Below are 25989 nucleotides of genomic sequence, written 5' to 3'. Positions count from 1 at the left end.
ACCTAAATGTTTTTGGTTTGATTCCAGTTGCAGCAGTGGCACTTCGATCGAAGCCTAGGGGTCTGCTTACAGTGTGACGATGGTGCATGCTAAAGAACACCACATGGTCAAAATTCCCGTAGCCCTCCACTGCAGCATTTCTCATAATCTTACCGTCATCTTGCCTAGTAAAACCTTAGTAATGATTGTTGTGGCGTTTAACATGCTGAAACGCAGTAAAATGCGTGAAGCACATTTGCCACATGCAGAAAAAATAAAATTTATCCCTAGTTCATTGAATTACACATTGCAAGTTTAGTGGTCGCTGTAAACCACCCCATATTGGAACACGAGACCAACGCCTTCTGAACTTCACCGTTCGCTTAATTTATCTTTGTTCGGGTGCTTGGAGTCCATACCAGTTTCATCGCTGGTATGGGTATGTAAATATGTGCGTAAAAAAAGCAAGATTTCAGTGATGACATGCAAGGTATATGTACAGTGCTGCACACTTTTAAAGGCCATTCACACACCATTTACTGCTAAGCTGTATGTTGCATACTTTCCTATGAAGGAATCGCTTACACTTCTTATTTAAGTAGTGAACTGCACCGTACGGTACTCCCAGATCAGAATGCGAGGACTTGGGGCTGCGCAATGCACACACTTTTCTTTACATCATCGACATTTTGTGTCATGTCGGCACAGTTTTGACTCACATTTGAATCAGAGTCTACATTAGCATCCAGATTCACAGCCACATGACGTGGCTATCATGATCAGTTGCTCATAGCAGTCAAACAAAAAAAAATGTTGCGTTTGAATCCCCAAATAATGAACGCCATCCGTTGATCTTGAAGCTTCTGTACTTGTAAGATACTTGTGCTGCCTAATGATGAACACTATTGGGCAGGTCAGTAACAGAGGCATCGGCTCATCTCACACACCGTGGGAAATCTTGGGCAAATTTTAAAAAATGTGAGAATAAGTACAGACTTCAATGTTTAAAAGAAATGACATATCAGCATTCACAACGTTTCGTATCAGTTCCAGAGACAAGTAATTTCAGAGTAGCAATTGACAAGGCCACTGCGAAAACAAAAGGGTGACAGGCTTTCCTTTTGCTGGCTCTAGTTGGGTCTTGAGTTTACATAATGAAAGGCATCTCGACTTGACGCAAAAAGTGTGCGAGGTGCACATAAAAGGTGCACATAAATCGTTATATTTATTCTAGGGATGTGCGGATTTTTAAAATTTCGATTATTTTTCAAGCAGTGTTTGCTATTCGATTTGATTCACACTGAAATTTATACGATTTGAACTATTGGGACTTCCCAAAGACGAAAGCATCAACGGCCAATTGAAAGCGACTCCTTCAGATCTTGAACTTGCTTCACCTCACTACATTCTCGTGTTTGCAGCCAAGCTGCCTTTTATGCTCTGCTGCAGTTGCAAATGCATCAACTAAAAAAAAATGCTGGTTATAACATGGAGATGATAGACGAGAGAGAGGTGGAAGCTCAATGAATGCCATAAAATAGGATGCCAAAGATGTTTAGCATCCAAAACTTGAAATCGTCTTGGATAGGGATGTCCACAAGCCATATTTAGGACTCCTCACTTAAAGGGAGCACAACCTTGTCCGCCACAATGATTGGGCTGCACTTTCTCCGCTGAGGAAGTTTTAGATGCTAAACATCTTTGGCATTCTATTTTATGGCATTCATTGAGCTTCCACCCCTCTCTCGTCTATCATCTCCACGTTAGAACCAGCATTTTTTTTTAGTTGATGCATTTGCAACTGCAGCAGCATATTTGCCTTTCCCGTGCGAAGTGTTATCGCAACACTTAAGTTGCATCAAGTTATGTACTAATGCAATTCAGTCTCTGCATTGCCCCATTCTTGATAAGACAACTAATAAATACCACCGCACCAGCACTTCATCAACGTATCAAAAAATGAAGATTAAAGTTGCTATTTCTTGTAAGAATATGCTTAGAAATCCTCTCCAACATTTTCTTCACACAATTTTGCTTCGAACTGTCTGAAAAATATACAAGAAATATTTGCAAGATATTTGCACAGCTCTAATTTATTACAATGTTTTGGTGGGAGAGCTTCTATGATGTGTTTAACAACTGCACAGAGTTGTTAACAGAATATTCAGACAGAGAGAGAGAAAGTGTTCATCATTGTCAGTCACTCCATTAACTAGGATAAAATAATCAACTTTTTAGTTACTGCTGCAAGCAGGCGTGTTGGTATTAAAAAGTTGGAGACAGCGGCATAGCCAAGAGGTGACACACTAGACAGATTCCCACCCTCCTTCCCTAAAATTTTTTTGTCATGGCATACTGAGCCTAAAATGACACTCAATCACATCTGCCCGGCCGGCCCAAACTGCAAATTGAGAAAGAAAATTTCTGCCTGCGCCCCTGGCTAAAGCAGCCGAGTTTGTACACAGTTCCACTTGGAAGAATTCTAGCAAGTCTGTGCATCGAGACATGCTCCCAGAAAGTTCAATTGCTGTTTGCACGATTAAGCTTGCAAGGCTGAGAGGATGGGTTAAATTTCCTCCCTCATGTGACGAGCAGTCATTGCTTGATACGTCCAGCAGGTAGCAAAGTAACTGATATCATCTTTGTCTATGCCTTCGGTTTGTCAGAATAAATACCGCACGCAACTGCCCCAGAGAATCATGGAGAAGCTTTGCGGCACTGCTGACCGCCTTGCATGTGCAATCGCAAAAACAGCTACTAAACTTGGCAGCGGGAGGAAGATCTAAAAGGCCAGGCATATGCTAGAAGAATTCTTCCTAGTGGAACTGAGTAAAAACACTACTGACTCCAGCTTTTCAATACAAACATGCCTGCTTGGTGCAGTCACCTTAAGGTTAATTATTTAATTTTAGTTAATTGGGTGGCTTACAGCGATAATTATTGTTTCACTTTTTGTCCCCCTGGATACGTAACTTATTTGCGAAGGCGGTTTTTAAATACCTTTCAGTGCTGGGTTCTGAAAAGGTCATGAAGCTCAATTTTGAACATCCCGTACATATACGCTAAGAAAGACAATGAAATAATGCAAGTTTAATTTCGGTGTTCACTTTATTAATGGTGCTTTGATTGAGCCATGGTATGTAAACAACTCTCAACGAATACCGAGCACAAGTGTCCTCCAACAGGTGTATATGCTTGCACTGAAACTTGAAATGAACATTTGCACTTCACAAACGTAAAATATCTTGGTATATCACTGAAGTAAAATTGACAAAAGCAATGAAGGCACTAAAAAAAGCTCAAACAGGAAGTACCACATGCATAAAAAAAAAAGTAGGAACTGTACTTATCTAGCCATTTCGTCGACCATAACACGAAAGTGAAAATATTTTGACTAGGAAGGCAGTGATGAGGAACACCTGGAGAAAGTTCCTAACAAAGAAAATCCAAGCAATAAACAAATCCAAAATATTGTAACGCTGAATCTCTTACAAGTAAAGTTCATCAGGTTCTTAGCTACACCCAAAAGTCAATGTTTATGTACAGGCTGCTTGCTACATTTGATAGTAATCGCAATAGTGATGGTAGCTCAGAGACTAGCTTTTAAAGAATGTAGCCCAATTCAGGAATTAACAATTAAATTAAAAATTGTGCTACCTATACAGCATCTTAAAATTAAATCAAACTGTGGCTTCGCAGGTGACACCTTGAGCTGAGCAAGTGTATGAGTAGACATTCAGCTTGGAATGATTGCGATAAGTGACGTGTCACTGTCTTGTCATCTACATTGCCTTTGATTAGTGCAATGCACGTCACTCCTCGGTGTAGACAAGAAGTGGGCGCTCGTTTGCAATTTATGCAAACACAGCAATACCCCATCTCCCGGCTGAAGTGCTCAAAACCACACGAGTTTCCAACAATAAAGAGAGTCAATAAAGAGAGTTCTGGCATTCAATCGGGAACGTTGATAGGTAGCAAACGTAGATCTAACTTAACTCCATCCTTAAGGCTTGAAACAGCTTCCCGACATTGCAGATTGACGACTTTCAAGAAAACTGTAACAATTTTCAATGGACACACACGTGCACAGTTAAATGATGGTGCTTAAAAACATTGCATGGCTTTCTTTTAGCTCCATATACGCTCGCGATTTCCAAGGCCAGTAGACGCAAAGTTCTTGCGATTTGCTTTTTTTCTTCCACTCACAGGAAGCTTTTCCTCAAGCGTAAAATTTTAAGAGCCTTTTCTAACAGCCTCGATTTGCTAAGCAGACATGAGTGCTTGTAAATTTGGAAAGAGACGATGTGATAAGCAAACCACTTTTGAAGTCACAAGCATGAAACAAATAGACAACCCAATAAGCTACTTTTACCCAGCTCACAAAATACAGCACAAAACAATAAACCATGAAGAAAATGACTAGATGAATACAGCATTGTTTTTACAAGTGAGGAATGTACCAAATGATTGTTTTAAATTGTACTACAGTAGACTCTGATTGAAGGGAACCGGAAGGGACCAGGAAAAATGTGTTCCAATGAACAGAATATTAGTTTACCGAGAGGTGAAGCAGGTTGCAGAATTCGAATTGAAACCAATCATATCAGAGGAAGTTGTTCCATTTAAGCAGCAGTTTCGTTTAACAGATTTCCCTTCACTGAGAGTCCGCTGTATATTGCCAATAAAAGTATCTTCAAGATTACGCTGCCAGTGATTTCTGTAGTAAACTGCATTTGAGAGAATATAATCAGAGAATACATTCAATCTCTGCTATCAGGCTGTTCTCGCAACCGCAGCGCACAACAGATTATAGCGTTTTCCAACACACTCACGGAGAGTGCAGATTTCCAGGTCAGTTTAACATGCGCCACAAGCACCTCAGTTGCCGTTGACCAAGTCAAAAACACACACACGCATCCGGAGAAGCCATATCACTGGCACACGGACAAGCACACGTTAGTAACGACAGCCTGCTGAGGATCTGGCACCATTAGTGTAGGGCTGTAGGTCAACACGCGGCTAATGTGCTTGCGCATGTTTTCAGGTGACGACACAGGATGGACCAAATAAGCAATGCATTCACATGTGCGCCCCAATCGCAAGATTACACAACAACTCGCCCGGCCACACTACGAATTTCAATCGCTGCAAGTTGTAAGCTGCCATCTATGAAGGCCTTGTTCACGCACTTTCAGAGTCACATCACAACTGTTTTGTGTGAGAGAATCAATTACCTTAATTGAAAATTTATCTGCAAGTGTGCTTCTTCGTTCCTATCTGTCTCGTATTTCTCGCACCATTGGCGAATTCCAATCAACATTGACGTGTCTGGTTACCTTTCCTGTTCAGTTTCACACTTGCTTATGGTCAAGCAGAGACAAAAGTGCTTTTCACAAGCTCCTTGTTTTCACCCAACTGTTTCACTGTAAAGCAATCAGCGATTGCCGAGTTTCGCTAAACAAAGGACAGCTCCTACATAATCTCCGAACAAACTGATAAAAGATACACGCCCTAGTTGATTTCTTTTGCACTGAGCTGTGCAGTGTTTTGTATATGCCTAATATTACAGTTATGTAGACATCTTTTGCGACAACAGATGCCCTGGCGTTCATTCAAGCGAACCTTCGTGCTACTCTTCCACCTCTAATAGTGTGCAGCATAGCATTACAACAAATAGCGATAGATAAATAACCCAGACATAAATAAGAATTTCGGGTCAAATGACTAGCTCACGAGTAGAGCGTACTGTAGGGATAATCATTTGACGTTGAGAGGAGAAAGCACGGTGAAATGCGACAGGTGAATGCGACATTTTGTTTGGCACTGAGAGGTACTCGCTAATGTATTTGAACTGGTCAGACTATCATGTCGCATCGAACGTGTGTAGTAACATACTTGCCTAAATAAAATACCTATCATTGCATAGTGCATTGTAGCCCAAGTGACATTTATATGACGAAACTAACTGACCGACTAAATAGATGTTACTTTCTTCACTTGGGAAACTACACAGAAATGCCCAAACTTCCAATATTTCTATGAACATTAGCCTGTTTACTGTTAATGGGCAATCTCGATGAAGTGAGAAAGTGGCTGAACGGAATAATAATAACCTGTATATTTTTAATAGAAGGATCTTTCGCCCATGTAAAACACTATAAGCTTTAAATCATAATGGTGGACTAAAAATAGACACAAAACAAAATACCAAGGATAGAAATGAACGCCTGAATTTCTCTAAGCGTCCTGTTGCTTTAAATTTCATAAATGCAAGTTCAAACTGATACTGCTGTTGCCAAACTAAAGTGGCATAACTACTCCAATACAGAAATCACGGCTGAACTGCGAACCTTCACCGATTGTTTTTGAGTCGTGTCTTACCTCAAAAGCATTACGGGCACAATAAAGATAATGAGTGTGATAATGATAGCGATGTTAACAAAACACTGAAGAGCCCAACGATGGCTCAGGAAAAGTGGTCCAGTTAGATTTCGATACTATGCACTCGTATCTCCGTGAACTTTCGCTTGCTACAAACAACTTTTTTTAAACGGGACATGTGAAAATTAGTGCCAATAAATCCACAGTCGAGACCGTGTATGACACGTTTTGGAACAACCCGAGACATTCCACATAAATTTACTTCGGAAGGCATTTAACTAAGCTTGTGCGAATATTTGAATAGTTTCCATATTCGAACGGATATCACAGTATTCGAATTCACTTCGATTCGAATTTAAAATAATTTCGAAGTATTAAAAAAGAACGAATAGGTGTGTATTAATCTGCGTGTAACCCTCGTAACAGTAATTTCACTGCAATGAGGGAGTGCTAAGCTGTGAAAGCACCTATTCAAATGTACATTATTTCGCGTGTAACTTCCTGTAAAAGTGATTTTACTGCACGGTAAAGAGGCGCTAAGCCATGAAAACATCTAATTATTGAACATTCGCATTGCCGCCAAGCTCCACTTCAAGGTTAAATGAACACACCATCTTCACATTGATTCATCATTTCTTACTTGTATGTTATACAAACCTATATGCTTTAAGTATGGTAAATATCGAAGCGTAGCATATTGATACACAACAGCCGGCACAGCCTGGCTGCAAGAAAGAGGAAGACGGCGTTGGTGGCTGGTTGTTGATGAACTGTCGCCATCTTGTTCGCCGAGCACGGTGCATCGTATTCAATTTATTAAATAAGATACCCGTAACATTATTGGTGGAGGTGGACGACTCCCGTACCTAAATGGAGACGCGCAGCGGTTGCACACCGGGGACTCTTCGGCTACTTCAACTGACAGTGCCTCATCCCCACCGGTCTCTCAACCCGAGTCGACAACCTACGTCACCCTGCCACCCCTGCGGGATCCTGGAACTTTCTCCGCTGACGGTACCATCGACGTTGACTCTTGGCTGCACCGATACGAGCGAGTCAGTGCTACCCACCGCTGAGATCCCACGCTCATGCTCGTCAATGTTGTGTTCTACCTCGATGGCACGCCGTGGACATGGTTCGAAACCAACGAAGCCGAAATCACAAGCTGGGATCTTTTCAAATCGAAAATCCCTGATCTCTTCGGCGATTCATCTGGTCATCAGCTCGCTGCCAAGAAGACTCTCGCCACTCGCACCCAGACGTCCACTGAATCGCACGTCTCATACATTCTTGGTGTCTTGGCGCTTTGTAGCAAGGTCGACCAGCGCATGTCAGAAGAAAAAAAAGTTAATCACGTCCTCAAAGGGATTGCTGACGATGCCTTCAACCTGCTGGTTTTTAATAATGTCACGAGCATCGACACGATCCTGATAGAATGCCGCCGTCTAGAACAGGCTAAAGCCCGCCGCGTCACTCACGGCATCACGCGCCTGCCGAACACAGCTGCTACTTCCTCTTGTGATGACGCCGTCCGCCCAGTTCCCCGATGTGACAACCTCACCCGCATCATTCGTCGCAAGGTCGAGGCAGCCCAACCAGTAGCTAGTCCATTTCCAATTCTTCACCGACCACTATCTAACTGATACAAGCCGTCGTTTGTCAAGAATTATAGAACGTCGGCCTACACCCCATTAAACCAGTCTACTCTGCCGAGCCTTTTTATTGTCGTCCCTCCGCTCCTCGATTTCGTTCCAACTACTCTCGACAGCGCAATTTGTCCGAATGGCGTACACTGGACGACAAGCCCATATGCTTCAACTGCCGACGTTTCGGTTATATTGCTCGCCACTGCCGCAATCACTGGGCTCCGCCGGCACACTATGGGCCTCTTACCCAGGCCACTTCTGTCCACCAGTCGTCCTCGACATTTGGTTTTGATTCCCCTATGCCGACCACATCCTCTGATTCTGCCGCACCTCCGACGAGACCTCGCTACGCCCGCTCACCATCCGCTCACCATCCTACGCCCGCTCACCTCGTTCGCCCCCACAACGCCGTCCTGCCTCTCCGACCTATTCGCAGCGCCCCCGACCGGAAAACTAGGCAGTGCAGCTTCTGGAAGTGAAGCTGCATTGACGACGACCTCTGCAAGAAATCCTCGTGCAACATTACCGACCACCCGGAATCTGTTGAACGTTACTTTAGACAATGTACCTGTGCGCGCGTTGATCGATACCGGCGCGCATGTGTCCATAATGAGTGCTGCTCTTCGTCGCCGCCTAAAGAAAGTTATCACACCTACCTTGAACCGAGCCGTTCGAGTCGCCGACGAGGAAACTGCCACGATTATTGGCATGTGCTCTGCCCGTGTGACTATCACCGATAGAAGCACTGCTATTCTTTTCACCGTTATAGAAAATTGCCCTCATGAAGTAATTCTAGGCATGGATTTTTTAACCGCTCATTCGGCCCTTATAGATTGTTCAGCCGGCTGTCTGACATTGAAATGCCTCTACTTTCTGATCTGACCAACCCACCCCAAAGTCGCCTTTGCTGCATTGATTTTGCACGCCTTCCGCCTAAATGTGTCACACATATCAACCTCTTCTCTACACCGCCTGTACCTGACGGGATTACATGGTAACACCAATTCATGCCGTGATGCTTACGCATGGCTTTGCTGTTCCGCACACCATTTTGACAATCGTTGAAAACCGCACATGCCTTCCTATTGTAAATTTTGCCCTCACTGCCCAAATTCTTGCACAAGGTATCTCCCTGGCCGAAATTACTGCTCTACAAGACCATACGGTTGAACCCTTCAGAGTGAATGATTGCTGCACCTCAGACCATGAACCAACTCTATCAAGTTCATCGGGCGTCGACGTTGACCACATGGTACCATCAGACCTCGCTCCTGATTAAGCGGAAGCCCTTCGTCACGTCCTGGAGTCCTATAGTGACATTTTCGACTTCGCCAGCACGGCTTTAAGCCGAACAAGTGTTGTTACTCATCGCATCAATACTGGTGACGCGAGTCCCATTCACCGACGCCCATACCGTGTTTCCGCGTCCGAGAGCACAGTCATACAACAGGAAGTCGAAAAGATGCTTGCAAAAGACATAATCGAGCTCTCATGTAGCCCCTGGGCTTCTCCTGTCGTCCTGATCAGAAAAAAGGATGGAACATGGCGCTTTTGTGTAGATTATAGGCATCTCAACAAAATTACGAAGAAAGATGTTCACCCGTTGCCTAGAATCGGCGATGCCTTAGACTGCCTTTACACTGCTGCGTATTTTTCCACTATCGACCTTCGATCTGGCTATTGGCAGATCGCCGTGGACGAGATGGACCGTGAGAAGACCGCATTCGTCCCTCCTGACGGGCTTTACCACTTCAAACTTATGCCCTTTGGTCTCTGTAATGCGCCGGCCACATTCGAAAGAATGATGGATTCATTGCTCCAAGGGTTTAAATGATCAACCTGCTTATTTTATTTAGACGACGTTATCGTTTTCTCGCCCACATTCGACTCCCATCTCAAGCGTTTATCGGCGATTCTTGAAGTTTTTCGTCGAGCCGAACTTCAACTGAACTCGTCGAAATGCCATTTTGCTCGTCGTCAAATAACCGTACTTGGCCACATCATCGATGCCGCAGGAGTCCGCCCGGATCCCGAGAAAATTCGCGCCGTCACGGACTTACCTATTCCGAAGTCAACAAAGGACGTTCGCAGTTTTGTGGGCTTGTGCTCCTACTTTCAACGGTTTGTTAAGGACTTCGCGATCATTGCACACCCACTCACAAACCTCCTGAAAAAGGACACCACGTTTTTCTGGGGCGCTGATTAAGACTCATCTTTTTCCCAGCTCACGACGCTCCTTACAACACCGCTCCTTACAGCTCATTTCGATCCATCAGCTCCAACCGAGGTTCGCACTGACGCTAGTGGGCATGGCATCGGGGCAATGCTATTGCAACACCAACGCGGACATGACCGCGTTGTAGCATATGCAAGCCGCCTGCTATCTACAGCCGAGCGCAACTATTTAATCACGGAGCGTGAGTGTCTCGCTCTTGTGTGGGCAGTCGCCAAGTTTCGCCCATACTTATACAGGCGTCCATTCCGGGTAGTCACCGACCACCACGCGCTCTGCTGGTTGGCCTCACTCAAGGATCCCACAGGACGCCTCGCTCGTTGGTCCCTACGATTACAAGAATACACGTTCACCGTATCGTACAAAACAGGGCGGTCACATCAAGATGCGGATTGTTTATCACGCTACCCTGTGGAAGAGGCTGCCCATACTGACACCTTTCCTGACCTTCTGTCTGTGACGCAGCTACTCAACCTTGGCCACGAACAACGCCGGGATGCTTTCCTGCAAACCATCATTGACAAGCTTGAGTCAATGCTTCGCGACGCATCTCTACAAATGTTGTTGGTAAAAGACGGCATCCTGTATCGCCGTAACTTCGATCCATATGGCCATGACTTGCTCCCCGTCATACCAGCACATCTTCGTGCGACTGTTCTCAACCAACTTCATGACGCTCCTTTGGTGGGCCACTTGGGCGTCTCTCGCACATACGACCGTGTACGTCGTCGCTACATCGCCGCTTGTGAGCCCTGCCAGCGCCGCAAAAAGTCATCTTCCCTACCAGCTGGATTCCTACAGCCGATCGACATTCCCATCGAACCTTTTTTTCGAGTTGGCCTCGACCTGCTTGGCCCATTCCCGATCTCCAGCTCAGGCAACAAATGGATCGCTGTCGCCACTGACTATGCGACACGGTACGCTATCACACGAGCACTTCCGACGAGTTGCGCAACCGATGTGGCGGACTTTCTGGTACATGATATTATTTTAGTACACGGAGCTCCACGCCAACTTCTCACTGACCGGGGCTGGACCTTCCTATCAGCTGTCGTTGATGAAATCCTGCGCTCTTGCTCTGCCAAGCACAAGTTTGCCACTTCGTACCATCTGCAAACGAACGGTCTTACAGAGCGCCTCAACCGCACCATAACCGACATGCTTTCTAAATACGTAGCGGCCGACCACCAGGACTGGGATATTCATTTGCCATTTGTGACATTCGCATATAATTCCTCACGTCACGAAACTGCCGGCTATTCACCATTCTACTATACGGCCGAGAACCCGCCCTACCATTTGACGCCTTGCTGCCCTCGGTCACCGAGTATGCCGGCGAAGCCATCGCGCGAGCCGACCACGCACGCCAACTCGCCCGCAGCCGCCTGCAGGCCTCACAGGAGCACCAAAGACAGCTCTATGATTCCCATCATCGAAACGTGCACTTTTCACCGGGATCCCTTGTCCTCCTCTGGTCCCCACTCGGCGTGTAGGGCTTTCTGAAAAATTGCTGTCACGCTACACTGGACCATACCGTGTCGTTCGCCAGGTGACTGACGTTACATACGAGATCGTTCCAGCCGATTCAACGTCATCATCGTCACTTTCGAGTGACATCGTGCACATAGCTCGACTCAAGCCTTATCACCCTCCTTCTACCGCATTCGAGTTGCTCAAGCACCGAGACGGTGCTTCTACCGACGGGGGGGTTATGATACACAACAGCCGGCACAGCCTGGCTGCAAGAAAGAGAAAGACGACGCTGGTGGCTGGTTGTTGATGAACTGTCGTCATCTTGTTCGCCGAGCACGGTGCATCGTATTTAATTTATTAAATAAGTTACCCGTAACAGTATTTTGCAGGTTATCACTTGCATTCTACCAAAAATCAAATGCTGGTGCTATTCAAAGTTGTTCCCACTTCCACTGAACCAAAAAAAAAATGGCATTTGCACGGGCCTCATTTCAATTTTAAAAATACATATTGTGCAGGTTAGTTAGCTCATGACAAGTGTGCCCATTTTTTATGACAAGTGATATATACAATTCAAATTTGATTGAAAATTGTTTGACCAAAATTACTATTCTCTTCAAGTTCCCTTTGAACCTAAAATTCACTATTTACACGTGCCTAAATTTAACCCATCTGCGAATTGGAGTATGTTGACAAACAACCATGTGCAAACAAAAATTTGCTTTACTACAGCCAATATAGCTTGGACCTCACATTCGTGGCTCCAAGCAGTCGCAGGAAAACTTTGCATGCAGCAGTTATCTACAGTTCCTTATACACATATTCTTGATATCAAATTTTGCAGTGATCATTGCACCGTACTGGTTCTTTAAAATGAAACTGCCACTAGATACAAGTTTTTCACAGCATACTTGGACACTTTCTGAAACAGCCAAACATGGGCTCAACTGCTTGCATGAATAAATGAAGTGACAGCCCATAGGACAGGATGAACAAAACAAATGGACAAATTAACTGTCAATCCTATCTTTTTGGTCTCTTTTCTGCATTGTCGCTCTACTTGACCATAATTGATGCAAACCTGTCTGAATTGGGGCTCTTTTGGCGCCCTTCACTGATTTTTTTAGTGTAAATCCGAGTGGTGTGGATGGTAGGGTTGCCACCTTGTTACAATAAAAAAAATGGCTCTTTGAAGCAAGGGGTTAACAGGATCTTCAACTACTGTTGAACGATAGATGCTGTGTCAAATATTAAACATGCAGTGCCATTTTATGCAACATTTCTTTCCTTGAGCAAACTCCTAGTGTACAAACAAAAACAGCACACTGATCACTTGAGCTGGACAACCAGTATAATTGCTGGGATAAAGATACCCCTGATTAGAATGACCCTTCATTTATCGCCCTGAATTCACTGACTTAAAAGTTTGTCTTTAAAATCTGTTTTTTCTTTGCCTTAATATAACAGGCCAGTGGCATCACAAACAAACTTTACAATGTATACAGTGAATATGCCTTAAATATATTAGACATTCATATATTATATATATTTGCTATTTTCCAATGATCGTTCTATTTGAAGGGATCTTAAAAAGAGGTTGATTAATGTGGTGAGCGTTCTGGTGATTGACGATCAATACTTACAATCGAAGTTGTTGAACTGATGCTTATTAGAAGCCCGAGAAAGTAAATAAATTATGATATTATGACATAAAGAAATGGCCAATGGCCGCTGGAGCGAACCAGCAACTGGCCTGCTATTTAAAAAACTGGGTGAGCGGGCCTAAACCAAACAGGTGGCAACCCTAGCAAATAAGGGCTCTGAAGCCTTGTAGCACCGTTCTGAACGACCCCGATTCTACAAAATCACATGCTTCAGGGGCAAATCCAGAAATTTTTTTAGGCAAAGGGGCGGTTGATAAGCCTTACCGTGTGTGTTTGTAAGTGTGCGTGTTTGTAAGTGTGCGTGTAAGTGTGCGTGCACATGACAGATTGAAACATTTGAGTTAGAGCCACTCACTAGGCCATGGTATGTGCGTGAAGTCGAAATCGTGACGGAATCCTGTCTGGCTGGGAAGGCACATTCTGAGCAAAAAAGCGACACCAACTAATCCAAAGAAAACGTTCATGATAATTTGGCTTCCAGCGCAAAAGCCTTGTTTCCAATGATTGCATCACCCCAATGGGCTCGAGTAATCGCCTCAAAGAGCATTTAGGTTGAGACTCCCATCATTACCATTCACTGTGTGGGAGAGGTCGGCACAATAATTGATTCCAGATGTATCCGTGATGCTGTCATTTTTTCTGCTGCAACGATTGTCGCGTTGTTTGAATCAATCTTGTGGTCACTTATTATGGCGTGCTCTGCTAAACCTCCACTTAATAAAACAATCTGCTTCTGGTAATGCATTCATATTGTGAACAAGGCTTCCGCACTAAAAGCTGAAGCGTCATAAGCGTTTTGTTTGGACCGGTCAGTGTCTCTTTTCTGTTTAGAAAGTGGTTGTAGCTGCTTGGTCTGGCCTCGCTGGCACTGGATTTTTCCTCGCTTCATATCAAGTTGTGAGCAGGCCTTTCTGTGCCTCGGGGCACTCAGTAGGCAACGGTCGCCCTCTCCGGGGGTAGTGATGCCTCGTCCCCGCTCTCGGCTGTTCCTTCTGAGCAGGAGTCCGGTTGCGAGCTGCCCTGGCAAGACTCGCTGCTCAGGGGTGCGCCACAGGGGCAAGCGGGTTCATCCTCTGATGCTTGGTGTGTGGGCCGCCGCCGCCGCAAGCCTTCGTGCTGTGTGTGCATGCACAGAAAGGCAGGAGGGAGAAAAACATCAACAAGAACACCTCTTACAGTGTAGAAGGCTAAATAATGATCTCTAAATGTTCCAGCAGGATTTGCATTGACTGTACTGCCTTTGAACAGGAAGACTGTCCTACACGCATTTATGAAACAGCTGCACGACTTGTGCTCCTCTCAGGCATAGTTTAGTGGCATAATCTCAGGAAAGATAGAAAATAGAGGTGACAGATTTTTGAACAGCGAAGGTCGCTAGAGCCTATCTCTTGATAAGAAGGCTTGTCACTGCCAGGGCAGTAACCGAGTCATCCAAGATTATATGCTACCCTGATGAAGGCGAGTCTTTCTGCCAAATGTTCGCTCCAGCAACATTCTCTGTTCAACTACTCCACATCATTGTTGATGTGGTTTGTTCAAATAGCTATTGCAGATGGAGCTTTCAGTATAAGCATTGTGCTACCGACAGTTGCCTTCACAATTGGCACATTGTGTCTGCTGTGTTTCTTTGCAGCACTGCTTAATGTCCATTCTGCAGTCGCGCTAAAGAAGCTTGCTCAGGCATCAAGCTCATCACCGACGTCCTTACTAACCCTCTCCCGCGAAGGTGTCTGCGGAGCTCCCTTGGAGAGCTCACGGACAAGCAGGTTAATGGAATGGCTCATGTTGGTGTTGGTGCTCGCCGACTGGGCCCCACCCGACTGTCGAATGAGCAGCTGCTTTAACAAGGCTTCCGTCTGCGCCAGGCGCCGCTTCAGCTCTTCCACTTCACCTGCAAGGGTGTGTGCAATAATAGTGTTGATGCACGCAGGCGATGTGCATGTTGCCACGTCATCAGCAATGGGCAAGTTTTATTGCTTTCCTGCGCATCCACAACAATCTAGCACAAATTTTATAGAGGAGAAAGTCTAGACACCTAATTAAATACCACAAGAATAACAAAGAAGCACAGGGAAAAAGCATGAACTTGCAACGCATTTATTTGCAGGCGAATCGGAAAAAAAATATGTATGTCGCCCGACACATGTGCAAACAGTACTGCCTCATCACCATTAGCCAAAACACGAGGTCATCGAAAAGGCACATCAGTCCAGTACAAAGATTGAAATTGGAACTCAGATGTGCGCAAAATTCTGATGTGCCACTTACACACAAGCCACCTTTCTTTTTTATCCAAGATGCCTCCATTATTTTTTAGGCCAGAGCATCTGAGCTTTTGGAAAGAACCGAACTGCTTGAAAACCTTACCTCACACAGGTAGGAATAGTAGTGTGCAGGAAAACCTGCTACCACATTATTTCGAAGTGGCAGCTCATGTTCCCTAACTGAGTTCACGTCAGCATTTGAACTTCAGGGTTAGCGAAGATGAACTGTCACTTCAAAATAATTTGGCAGCACATTTGCCTGCACACTGCCATTCCTGCTCGTGTGAGGCGAGGTTTCCAATCGTTTTTGTTCTTGCTCTGGCCAAAGAAATAATGGAGGCGTTTTTGATTTTAAAAAAAAAAGTGACTTGTGTATAAGATACACATCAGTCGATTTGCAGATGTCCGAGTTCCAAATTCGCTCTTCACTGCTGGACTGATATGCCTTTCCAATGACCTCGTGTTTTGACATGCAGTGGCAATACGAGGCAGTGATGTTTGCGCATGTGTGGTATGGCATATATATACTTTCTGCTGTTTAAGTGCAAATAAATCTATTGCGAGTTGATGCTCTTTCCCTGTGCTCCTTCGTTCATGCGGTGTTTAGGCGTCTAAAATTTACCCTGATAATGCTGTACCGACAGGCCCAGCAACAAGTATTTCAAAGTGTATAGAGCGGGGCAAAAGGGCAAGAAAAGCTCCATGACACAACTCAGCGATAAATATCAGTAATACAGCTCTATGACACAGTTTACTGCCAGAGCTTAGTAATAGAGCTCAGTGATACAGCCTAGTAATGCAGATCAGTGACATGCATCTAAGTGATAACACCCAACTTGTAGAGCCAATTGGTGCAGCTCAGTAGTGCTACAGCTTTGTGACACAGCTTGGCGATACCACTCGGTGGCACTGCCTAATCAGTGATGCAGCTCATTGATACATCTCAGTCATAAGGCTCAACAGGTAACCCAGCAGTACCATTCTACTCGGAGGAGCAATACAGCAACATAGTTTGGTTTTTGTGCAGCTTGAACTGAGTGCACCATGGAAATTCATCTGTACTGTCTTACTCGCACTCAATGCACCGATCATTATTGTTTTCTCTTTCTTTCCAACATGTACCTGGTCCAGTATTGGCAGTGTTTTGCCTTATCCATTGCAGTGGTCTAGTGGTTAGGATGCTCGTTTGCTGACCCGCAAGTCACGGGATCCAATACCAGCCACGGTGGTTGCACTTCCAATGAAAGTCAAATTGCTTCAGGCCAGCCCAGCGAGGTGCACATTAAAGAACATTGGGTGGTCGCAATTTTCGGAAGCCTCCACAATGACGTCTCTCATAATCGTACCCTGGTATTGAGACGTTAAACGACAATTATTATTACTATTATGTGCCTTGACTCACTGCTGTTGAATTCCTGTTAGGTACAAAGGTGATTTTTGGCTTCTCATGAAGCTTCTCAACTAACTCGGCCTATCACACTACACACAAATGTTTCTCTTGGTCCAGGATTACTTTCATTTGCCATCTACATGTAGGTGCCTTTCCTCTCTTTTCTTCTTCTTTATTTTTCCCCATTGTTTTGCAGACAGTGTTTCCTGTGGTGGTGCTTCTTCATGCAACAACTCACCCATGGGATTCTGTCTTGAAGAGTCACCCGGATGGACCCCGTGACCCGGTGAGCCAAAGCCGTTGGTGCCTCTTGGGTCGGGACAGGACCATGGCTCTTGGTTCCCACCATCCTGTGCTGCTTGAGGAGGGGGCTTCTTGCACACCAACTGAAACCGAAAAGAATTGAAAGGCATTCAAGTTTTAACCAGCGGCGTAGCTTTGGGACACGGAAAGAATGAACTGATGAGAGAAGACAAAAGCTGGTGCTGACTTCAACTATAAACCTTCACCACGAGTATGTATAAAAACTCTATGTGCAACAGAGACTACGTCTTAAAGGTCTAAGAATTACAGTTTTCTGGAATGTTATGTGAAGCAGTATTTCACTGCAGCCATACATTATACATGCGAGGTGCAAAGCCCTCCTCCCATGCTCGGAAGACATTTCTAATAAAAACTGTCAGGCCTGCGTGGAATACGCAGCACAGTCACAGCGAAAGCTAGAAGAGTGGCCTTTCAGAACCTTTTCTAAAAACTCTCTGAATAACTGCTAGAAGTGCACTTCTTCGGTACCCACTATGCCATAAATAATCAGAATGTTGTGTAGTAGGTCGGCATTCACTATGCTACCCTTCGTCATTCTTCAGAGAAGCATGGTATCCGCTCAACACTTGCAACAAATTTTGAGCGAATTTTGAGTTGCACTCGGTGGCTGATGAGGATCAAGAATTACGCCTGAAGTGGGTATGCACCACAGTTAATAGAGAATCAAGAACAAGCTTTTGTAATGGATATGAGCGTTGGAGGACCGAATCGTTATGCAATTTACATTGTTTGATGCCTGGTTGTTCCTTTGCTGTTCTCAAACGCTTTATTACTCATATCAACTCAATTCCTTTTCCCACATCAAGCCTGCCTAAGACCAGTTAGCAAATGAGTACCAAGCATCGGCATGTCTACAGTAGAATCTCGTTATAACGAAGCGGGATATAACGAACTAATGGATATAACGAAGCAATTGTAAGTCCCCTTGAAATTCCCATAGACGCCCATGTATTTAAAACCTCGTTTTAACGAAGCGAAAATTTCCTCACAATGGATATAACGAACCATTCTTTGACCACAACGAGCATTTACTGATAATTTTGGTATACGTGAATTCAATATCTTATAGCGCGCGCCGGTTCACGTCCCATCACGGCAGCGGTAATTCAAAACTCGCGCCTTGCGCCGCCTGCCAACACGCGCGTGGGTGCACGTCGCCCTGCCTCCCCTTTCCTCAGGAACTAATGGACTCGCCCGCGCAGCAACTCGCGCGAACGTGCGCGTCAGCCGACCTCCTTTCTCCTGTGGAACTCGTTGACCCGCCCGCGAATCTGACCTCCTCCTTCCCTCAGCTCCACGCTGGGTCGGCGGAGATTGCGGCTTTGTTGGCTTTGTGCTTGGTTCCTTGTCGTTCGCTGTGGAAGAGCAACACCCCTCCGCCGCTAGACATGGACAACGGCAAACGTAAGCGCAAAATCATCACAATTGAGCAGAAGTCTGCAATGTTGAGAGCTGTCGAGTCCGGCGTCAAGAAAAAAAAAGTGGCCGTAGATTTCGGCGTATCGTTGAGCACGCTGTCAACGATCTTAAGCAAGAGGGAAGCTATTGCCGACGCTGTCGCACGTGGCGTCAAAGGCGACCGAATGAAGCTGCGAGCCCCCGCCTTCGAAGCTGTCGAGAAGGCGGTGTTCAACTGGTTTTTAGAAATCAGAGCAAGCGGCACTCCTGTGAGCGGGGCACTTCTGCAGCAGAAGGCAAGGAACTTCGCGTGCATCATGGGGCACGATGATTTTGTGGCGAGTGACGGCTGGCTGCAGCGCTTCAAGGAGCGCCACGACATCGTCGGCAGGGCTGTCAGCGGGGAATCGCTATCTGTGGACCGCGAAGCTGCAGTGGCGTGGATCAAGAAGAACATTGGGCAGCTACTCGAAAAATACAGCCCCCAGGGATTTGTTCAACGCAGATGAGACTGCCCTGTTCTATCAGATGTTGCCGCAAAAAACCTTGGCCCTCAAAGGTGACCGCTGCCAGGGCGGTAAACAGAGCAAGGTCCGTGTGACCGTGCTCCTTTGTGCGAATATGGACGGGTCCGAAAAGGTGCCGGCCCTCGTGATCGGCAAAAGTGCATCACCACGATGCTTCAAAGGAAAGCGGAAACTCCAAGTGAGTTATGTGGCCAACCACAAGGCCTGGATGACGAGAGAGATCTTTGCACAATGGCTGCGTGAGTGGGACGAGCGGCTGGGCAAGCAGAACCGCAAGATATGCCTCGTCCTGGATAACTGCGCGGCCCACCACACTACCGTTGTGTTAAAAAACATTGAGCTGTGCTTTTTGCCGGCTAACACTACTGCGGTTGTGCAACCCCTCGATCAAGGGGTGATCATGAACTTTAAGTCGGGCTACCGCAAGCGTGTCATCGACCGCATTTTGCTCAATATGAGCATGAAGCGCGAGACAACGATCGACCTGTACATGGCGATCGAGATGTTACAAGCTGCCTGGATTGCCGTCACGGCAAGCACGATCGCCAACTGCTTCCGGCATGCCTCATTTGGCGTCAGCAGCGGAGAGCCCAGCGAAGATCTCGGTGATGTCGCCAGTGAGGGTGCCGCGGGCGACCAGGCCCAGACATCGTGGGACGCTCTCCTTGACGCCGGCGTTGTGCCTGACTGCGACACTTTCTGCACGTACGTCGGTGAAGATGCTGACGCGGTGACAACCGAAGAGTTGTCAGATGCGGAAATTGTGCGCGCGGTGACGGGGGTGCATAATGATGACAGTGACGAATGTGTTGACACCCCGGAGCCTAACGAACCCGACGTACCGACGCCCGCGCAAGCGCTGGATGCGACAGACCTGCTGCGCCGCTTCTTTGGTGCTCATGATGACGGTGAGGACGGACTTGAAATAGCGGCTGCCGCTGAAAGAGCAGTCATCCGCTTGAAGAAGAGTCGGCAAAAGTCTATCAAGGACTATTTTTCTTCGAAGTGATCTGCCAGCTGGTGTGCTGAACTTGGCGGAAATAAAGTGCATTGTTCTTTATTATTTTGCTAGTTTTTTGCCTTCCGACGGCCGTTTTTCTCTGCGCGGCGGGCTGCTGTGATATTCGGTGGTGAGTACATTCTCTCTTGCTGGCTAATTGTCGGTAGAAATGGATATTGGCTATAACGAACTAATGGTTATAACGAAGTAATTACGACTCCCCCTTCAACTTTGTTATAACGAGGTTTGACTGTAAATGGTAAAATACCCAAGTAACCAGAGATATCCGCTAGCTGTTCATTATGAATACAAATGCCAAGCCATTTGAATATCCAATACTGATAGCCAATGGACGTACTTTAAAATTTCATGCCCCGTGTAGCTGTTTTCTGAACGTCCAAACTGGATGTCCGACCAGATTAAGTTTTGAGCGTTCACTAGCTGTCCATATAAGGACACGCCAAGGATATGTGCATTCGCTCATCAATTATTGTAAAATGTATGCAGTGAAAATATATATAGATCTGCAAAATTCTGGGTGACAATCTTGTAAAATTCATTCAAATTTGGGCACACGCAATCGCTCCCAGGATGCCAAATAATTTTGCTTCTTGAGGCAAAACAGTCTGGTTGAATCAATATGTGTATTGTATGCCATAAGAAAGAATGTATTTAGTGTTATTATTATCGCACGTGAACTGACGAATATGCAGATCAAGCACGTCATAGCAGTCATCATGTAGGCAAACTTTCATGCGCCAACCTCGAAACTTCTCAACAAGTGTTGCACCGCAGTTGCTCAGATTCCTTGAATGCACACGTCATGCTAGCCATGCCCCTCTGGATGTGTTGGGAGAAAACGCATGTCATTGTCCCGAAACCTGCTTGACCAGTGATGTACACCGAGGGAAGGAGCACCGGTCTGCGAACGAAGAAGGCAGATTTTTTTTTTCAAGTGCACCCATGTGGACATCAACAGCAACATGTGAAGTTAAAGGATGACTTTTCTACAAAAAACACTGAAACGCGGCACGAGCCCAGATTACCGCAGCAAGCAGCAGCAACCCCGCTCACTTGCACGATACAGATAAGGCCACGTGTTAAACATCTGTCTTTACGTCTCATAACAGAAATCTATCTGTTCTTATCATGCGTTAACTATTTTCCATCATTTGTATAAGCCCTGCTAATAAGTGGCATGTTTCCAGCTCTTCATTTGCTCGCATCTTACTAATAACAGATTTTGAGACAAGCACGTGGTCAGTGCCTGTACATCTTCTTTAAAAGCATGAGCTACACCCATTAGTTTTTCTCCTGTACTGGTCTGTATGTACATATTGTACATGGTTACTAGAATAACATTGCCATAAACACGCGCAAGTTGGGTTTGTTGCTAATAACATAATTTAATAAACCCATAAAGAAGCAATTTGCCGCCTAAGAAGTCATCACACTTGAAAGTGGAAGGGCACTGAACACTGAAAGCATGTAAGACTATGTACACCCTTTCACAATCGCAGCTGTGGACTGTGAGTTATGTGCTTCTTAGCCTTGCTACATGTTGATAATAAAGGTTCTATTGTTCTTAAAAGCCCGCTTGGTCTCCATTTTTTTTTTTTTTTTTGAGAATTCATTTGCAGCAGAAAATCTCCCGCAGAAAAAAGATGGGCCTCCGAGTAAGCTATGGGGGTACGTTATTCTTCACATGAAAGGTTTTTCTTGATATGCACTAGCCATATACACAAAAACATTATATATATATATATACTTTAAAGTGCCTGTCAATGTCAATGTTGGCTGTCCTAAAGGGATGTCGAGCGAACGTACAAATTTGTTACCTTTGTACATCTGATCTACGTTCATCAGACGTACAGTGTACATTCGTGGACATTTGATAGATGTCGAGTGTATCCGAAATGTACGTCCCGTCGTATGCCCATCGGATATCAGTGGTTACTTGGATACTGGGCTGGCACACAGGAGATCCGGGTACGAATACCATTGTGTCCTTAGTGTTTTTTATTTACTCAGTTTTTGTTTTCTTATTGCGTGCAATAGTGGTTACGAACTCTGGCGGCGGCGGTCAACTACAGCGCCGCACCTGACCCGTGTTGAGATCTCATAACAGCTTTCTCTCTAAAAGGTCCTCTGTGCATACTCACTATGGTGATTGAATGGTTTGTTTAAATAAAGCAATGTGGCACTTTGTCACTGGGAACTAGTTGACTAGAAAAGTCTTCAGCTTCCCTCTCAAAAAAACTTCATTTGAGCCTTGTGGGTGCATAACCCTGATGCTACAGTTACAACGCCAATACAAAAGACGCCCCATGAATACAGCACACACAAGCGCTGCACAAGTAATGTCGTTTCTTCGTTGGACATCTTGTGTGTTTGCGCTGTAACTTTAAACCCTCTCCAGAAGTTAATGACATCCATGGTGTCCAAACAAACAAGTGTAGGAAATTCAAAGCAGCACTGCTACCCAGCACTTAATTTTGTGTAGTATACCAGTTACCGGGACTCTTGGCAAAGTAAAAGTGGTGCATTTCAATTGCATAATTGTAATCCAATAGCACAGCATAATTACTCCTCATTGGATTCTTTTCAAAACATTTCATCGGAAACCCACACTCAGCCTTTGCTGTATGCAAGTGTATCAAACAAATGTGCAATATCAAGCACTATTTCATGCTTTCGAGTCTAACAGAAGACTCACCTTGAGCACGGTGTAAAGGAAAAAGACGACCACTCCAATTGTGTACAGCGGCATCACCAGGTTCATGGTTCCACCGGTCTTGGCGGCCTGTCGAGGGGGCTGGCGCATCGACGGATGCGGGAACGGCTGCCACAGATGCAAGAGGGTTTTTCCAATTACATCAATAAGCGCATTCGGAGGAATCTGGCAATAAAAAACCCGAAAACTATTGAGACTTTTCACGAAAGTCTTGAGTTGCAGCATTAGAATGACTGCACCTGATGATTATATTTTTTTCTCAATGGCTGCAAGTTTGGTACTGAATGTCAAAAAGTGTCCTGTCCTTTTACCTGACATCCCACATCATATTTACAGAACTGTGTCTCAAGCTGCAAGGCATGAAGGTTCATTCATAAAGACTCGCAACTTTGGAACCTGAGCAGCTTTGTAAGCATTCACAAAGAACGTATTGTATCTTCGATAATTTATTACCATTTGTAAAGCGTTTCGTTACTGGAGCTGTGCACGACAGAAAAAATGCTGGTAGCGACTTACGGCCATGTCTCATGACATAGAATGTAACTAGAAAGCACACAAAGCACATAGTACAGTAATTTGTCTTTGTTAACTGATTACCAAAAAGGTTAATTGGTTAGAACATAATCATCTAGATGGGCTCTTTTTCTTTAATGACTACCTTTCTATAAGAAGCCTCAACAGACATAAAAGTTCTTTAAACACACTGCAGTTCGACAATGTGTCGCAAGATGCCACCACGAGCTTTGGTATTACCGTTCATAAGTCTTGTATCCTGTATATAATCTATAAAATAGTAAGAAGTTTATTAACTGGAAATGCTGAAACTCTGAATTGCCTTCAGGGCAAGTGGAAGTCTCCTATGTAACAAGGAGCACAGGTGACACCTGCACAATACGAAAGTGCTACTCACACGGCCCCTGGCATACTCAGGATTGTGAGGTCGAGCCTGGCCCATGGCTTCGTGCATTCGTGATTGGGCCCCTCGGCCTGGGATTAGGCCTGCGTGAAATTAATTCCAAAGCGCACAAAGCGTCACACCAAAGTTGAAGTCATTTTACAAGATTATATCGAGGAATATAGCCAGACATCGGGGCACTTCCAGGCATGCAGTTTACCGTGCACTACTGCACATAAGCACTTGTCAAGGTGTTTATGCAAGTACAATGCAAGATCCGGTGTTTCAATTATCTGAATTACTGATGTATACTGAACTATTTCATTTTTCCCTCTTTCATGTTCAATGCCAGTGGTGTTTGCACAAGGTGTGATATATTGGTACTTCCACTTGCTGCATTATGAGCCATAATGTCAAATAAGTCACCTGATGGTATATACAGACAATAAATGCATAAATTAAGATCTTATGTTTAAACATTGATAGTCCTTACTATTTCAACGCCTTGCTCTATTGTTTCAGTTGCATTTGTAACAGTAACTCTGTCTGAACTCCTGAACTTACACTCCATGCTTGGAAAGGGTCTAAGAGTGATCACACATCATACCACAGTTTTGAAGCACCTACTGTTCCATAATTGTTGTGACAATACCAAACTAAATTTGCACTATTAGGCAATGACAGAAATACCACTCACAGAAAGTTAATCCGATATGCATACAAGCAAAGCAAGCTTTCTGCCAGCCTGAAAATCTATGCCCGAGAGATTCCAATGCAATGGTGTAAAAGGCTACACTTTTATGAGAGAAATTAGGTATGAGCATGCTTCAATCAAGTACACGCTTGAGCAACAATGCGATGAAATGAACTGCTACAGCCAAAAAGGCCATCTCTTGTGCAGGGTGCCTGGGCACTTCTTCGTTGTCACCACTGGCATGATTTTCATCACAGCTGTGAGCAGACTCTTCAGCTTTCATTCAGAAAAGGCCCTGCCTTGCTGTGCTAGTTGACAAACAGCTCAGTGAATGTTCAAGAGAAACGAGACAAATTATTTTCCAATCTTCTTGCCAACCAGGCAGTGGGTTTATAGATTATACATGTACGCTTTAGAAAAGTGTTGTGTGCTTGGCCTCTACAGTTCAACTTAAATAATGGAGACCCCAGCCAGAAATATAGTTACTTTTGATAGACAGCAGAGACAACCACATCCCACATATCTTAAAGTGGGACACCAGACGTTTTGCTAGGGAATCTGTCGTTGTGTTTTAGAAAAACTTAATTTCAATTGACTAATGAAATAGGTTTTTTTTTTTTTCATTCCGTTCCATTGACCAATACTTCATTTGGTGGCTGCGCAAAATAAGTGCTGCATGGCTCTATGTCTCGATGTTGAAACTCACAATTCAAGCCAATACTCAATTTGTTGCTGGTAAGTTATCCTGAAGTCAGAAACAGGCCAGAACTTTGTGATCGTCACATGTTTTCCGACCAGTGCATGCCAAGAAAAAAAAAAGAGCATATTGGTACGCGACGAGATGCAAATATTACGCCCGCACCTTAATCTCTTCGATTAAATTGAGCGGACTTTCGTGTCAAGTCGAAGTAAGTAGTACTCAACACTTTTAAGCACCTTAGAGCCTCTATGGAAAAGATAAGTCAGCCACTGGACCACTCACCGTCCTGCGCCTCCTGTGATGAAAACGTTATGGAGAAGGCTGCCTGCATCATTGGATAAAATACTTTGGGCCAGAGAACAGTGAAGCAACCAACCACAATGGCAAGCACGGCGATGCTTTTCCCAACGCCGATGTCTGAATTCGCCATCTTTCGGGATCGCGCGCGAGAAGAGCGGAGCGCAATCGGCGTTTCGCTTTCGCTCCTGGTGTTGTGCGGCTAAGCCCACCTTAGGGCCGTGCCATGACCCTCGCGTACATTCACATGCTTGCGCAGTAAAACCACACCGAGATTGAAACCGTAGAGAGGTTGGAACAGTGATGGCAGAGGTATTTGTCGTAGGACGGTGAATCTAACGCCGAAGAACACCTACAAGAAGAGAACACAACCACCTGCGTCCAACAGAA

At 45.0% G+C, this 25989-nt stretch overlaps 1 protein-coding gene across 2 annotated transcripts in view; it reads right to left on the bottom strand.

Moving 5' to 3' along the window:
* The window catches only part of LOC142761725 (uncharacterized), a 27966-nt gene extending 1977 nt beyond the window's left edge, over nucleotides 1-25989 (bottom strand). The window contains exons 1-6 of one of the 2 annotated variants that reach the window (XR_012886567.1): nucleotides 25585-25989; nucleotides 23924-24012; nucleotides 22996-23121; nucleotides 17269-17416; nucleotides 15089-15267; nucleotides 13732-14492 (exon numbers count right to left, since the gene is read on the bottom strand). Coding sequence is in view for 1 of the 2 variants with exons in the window: in XM_075875899.1 (XP_075732014.1) it covers nucleotides 14304-14492; nucleotides 15089-15267; nucleotides 17269-17416; nucleotides 22996-23121; nucleotides 23924-24012; nucleotides 25585-25732 (879 nt within the window). In the remaining variant the exon portion in view is untranslated. Of the gene's footprint in view, nucleotides 1-3068; nucleotides 14493-15088; nucleotides 15268-17268; nucleotides 17417-22995; nucleotides 23122-23923; nucleotides 24013-25584 lie in introns of those variants that run through there. The other variant, XM_075875899.1, reaches the window with a different exon arrangement.

Source organism: Rhipicephalus microplus, chromosome 10 (assembly GCF_043290135.1).
Source record: "Rhipicephalus microplus isolate Deutch F79 chromosome 10, USDA_Rmic, whole genome shotgun sequence".
NCBI lineage: Eukaryota > Metazoa > Arthropoda > Arachnida > Ixodida > Ixodidae > Rhipicephalus > Rhipicephalus microplus.
Note: the sequence above shows the minus strand (reverse complement) of the source record. Positions and strands in the feature narration are given on the sequence as shown.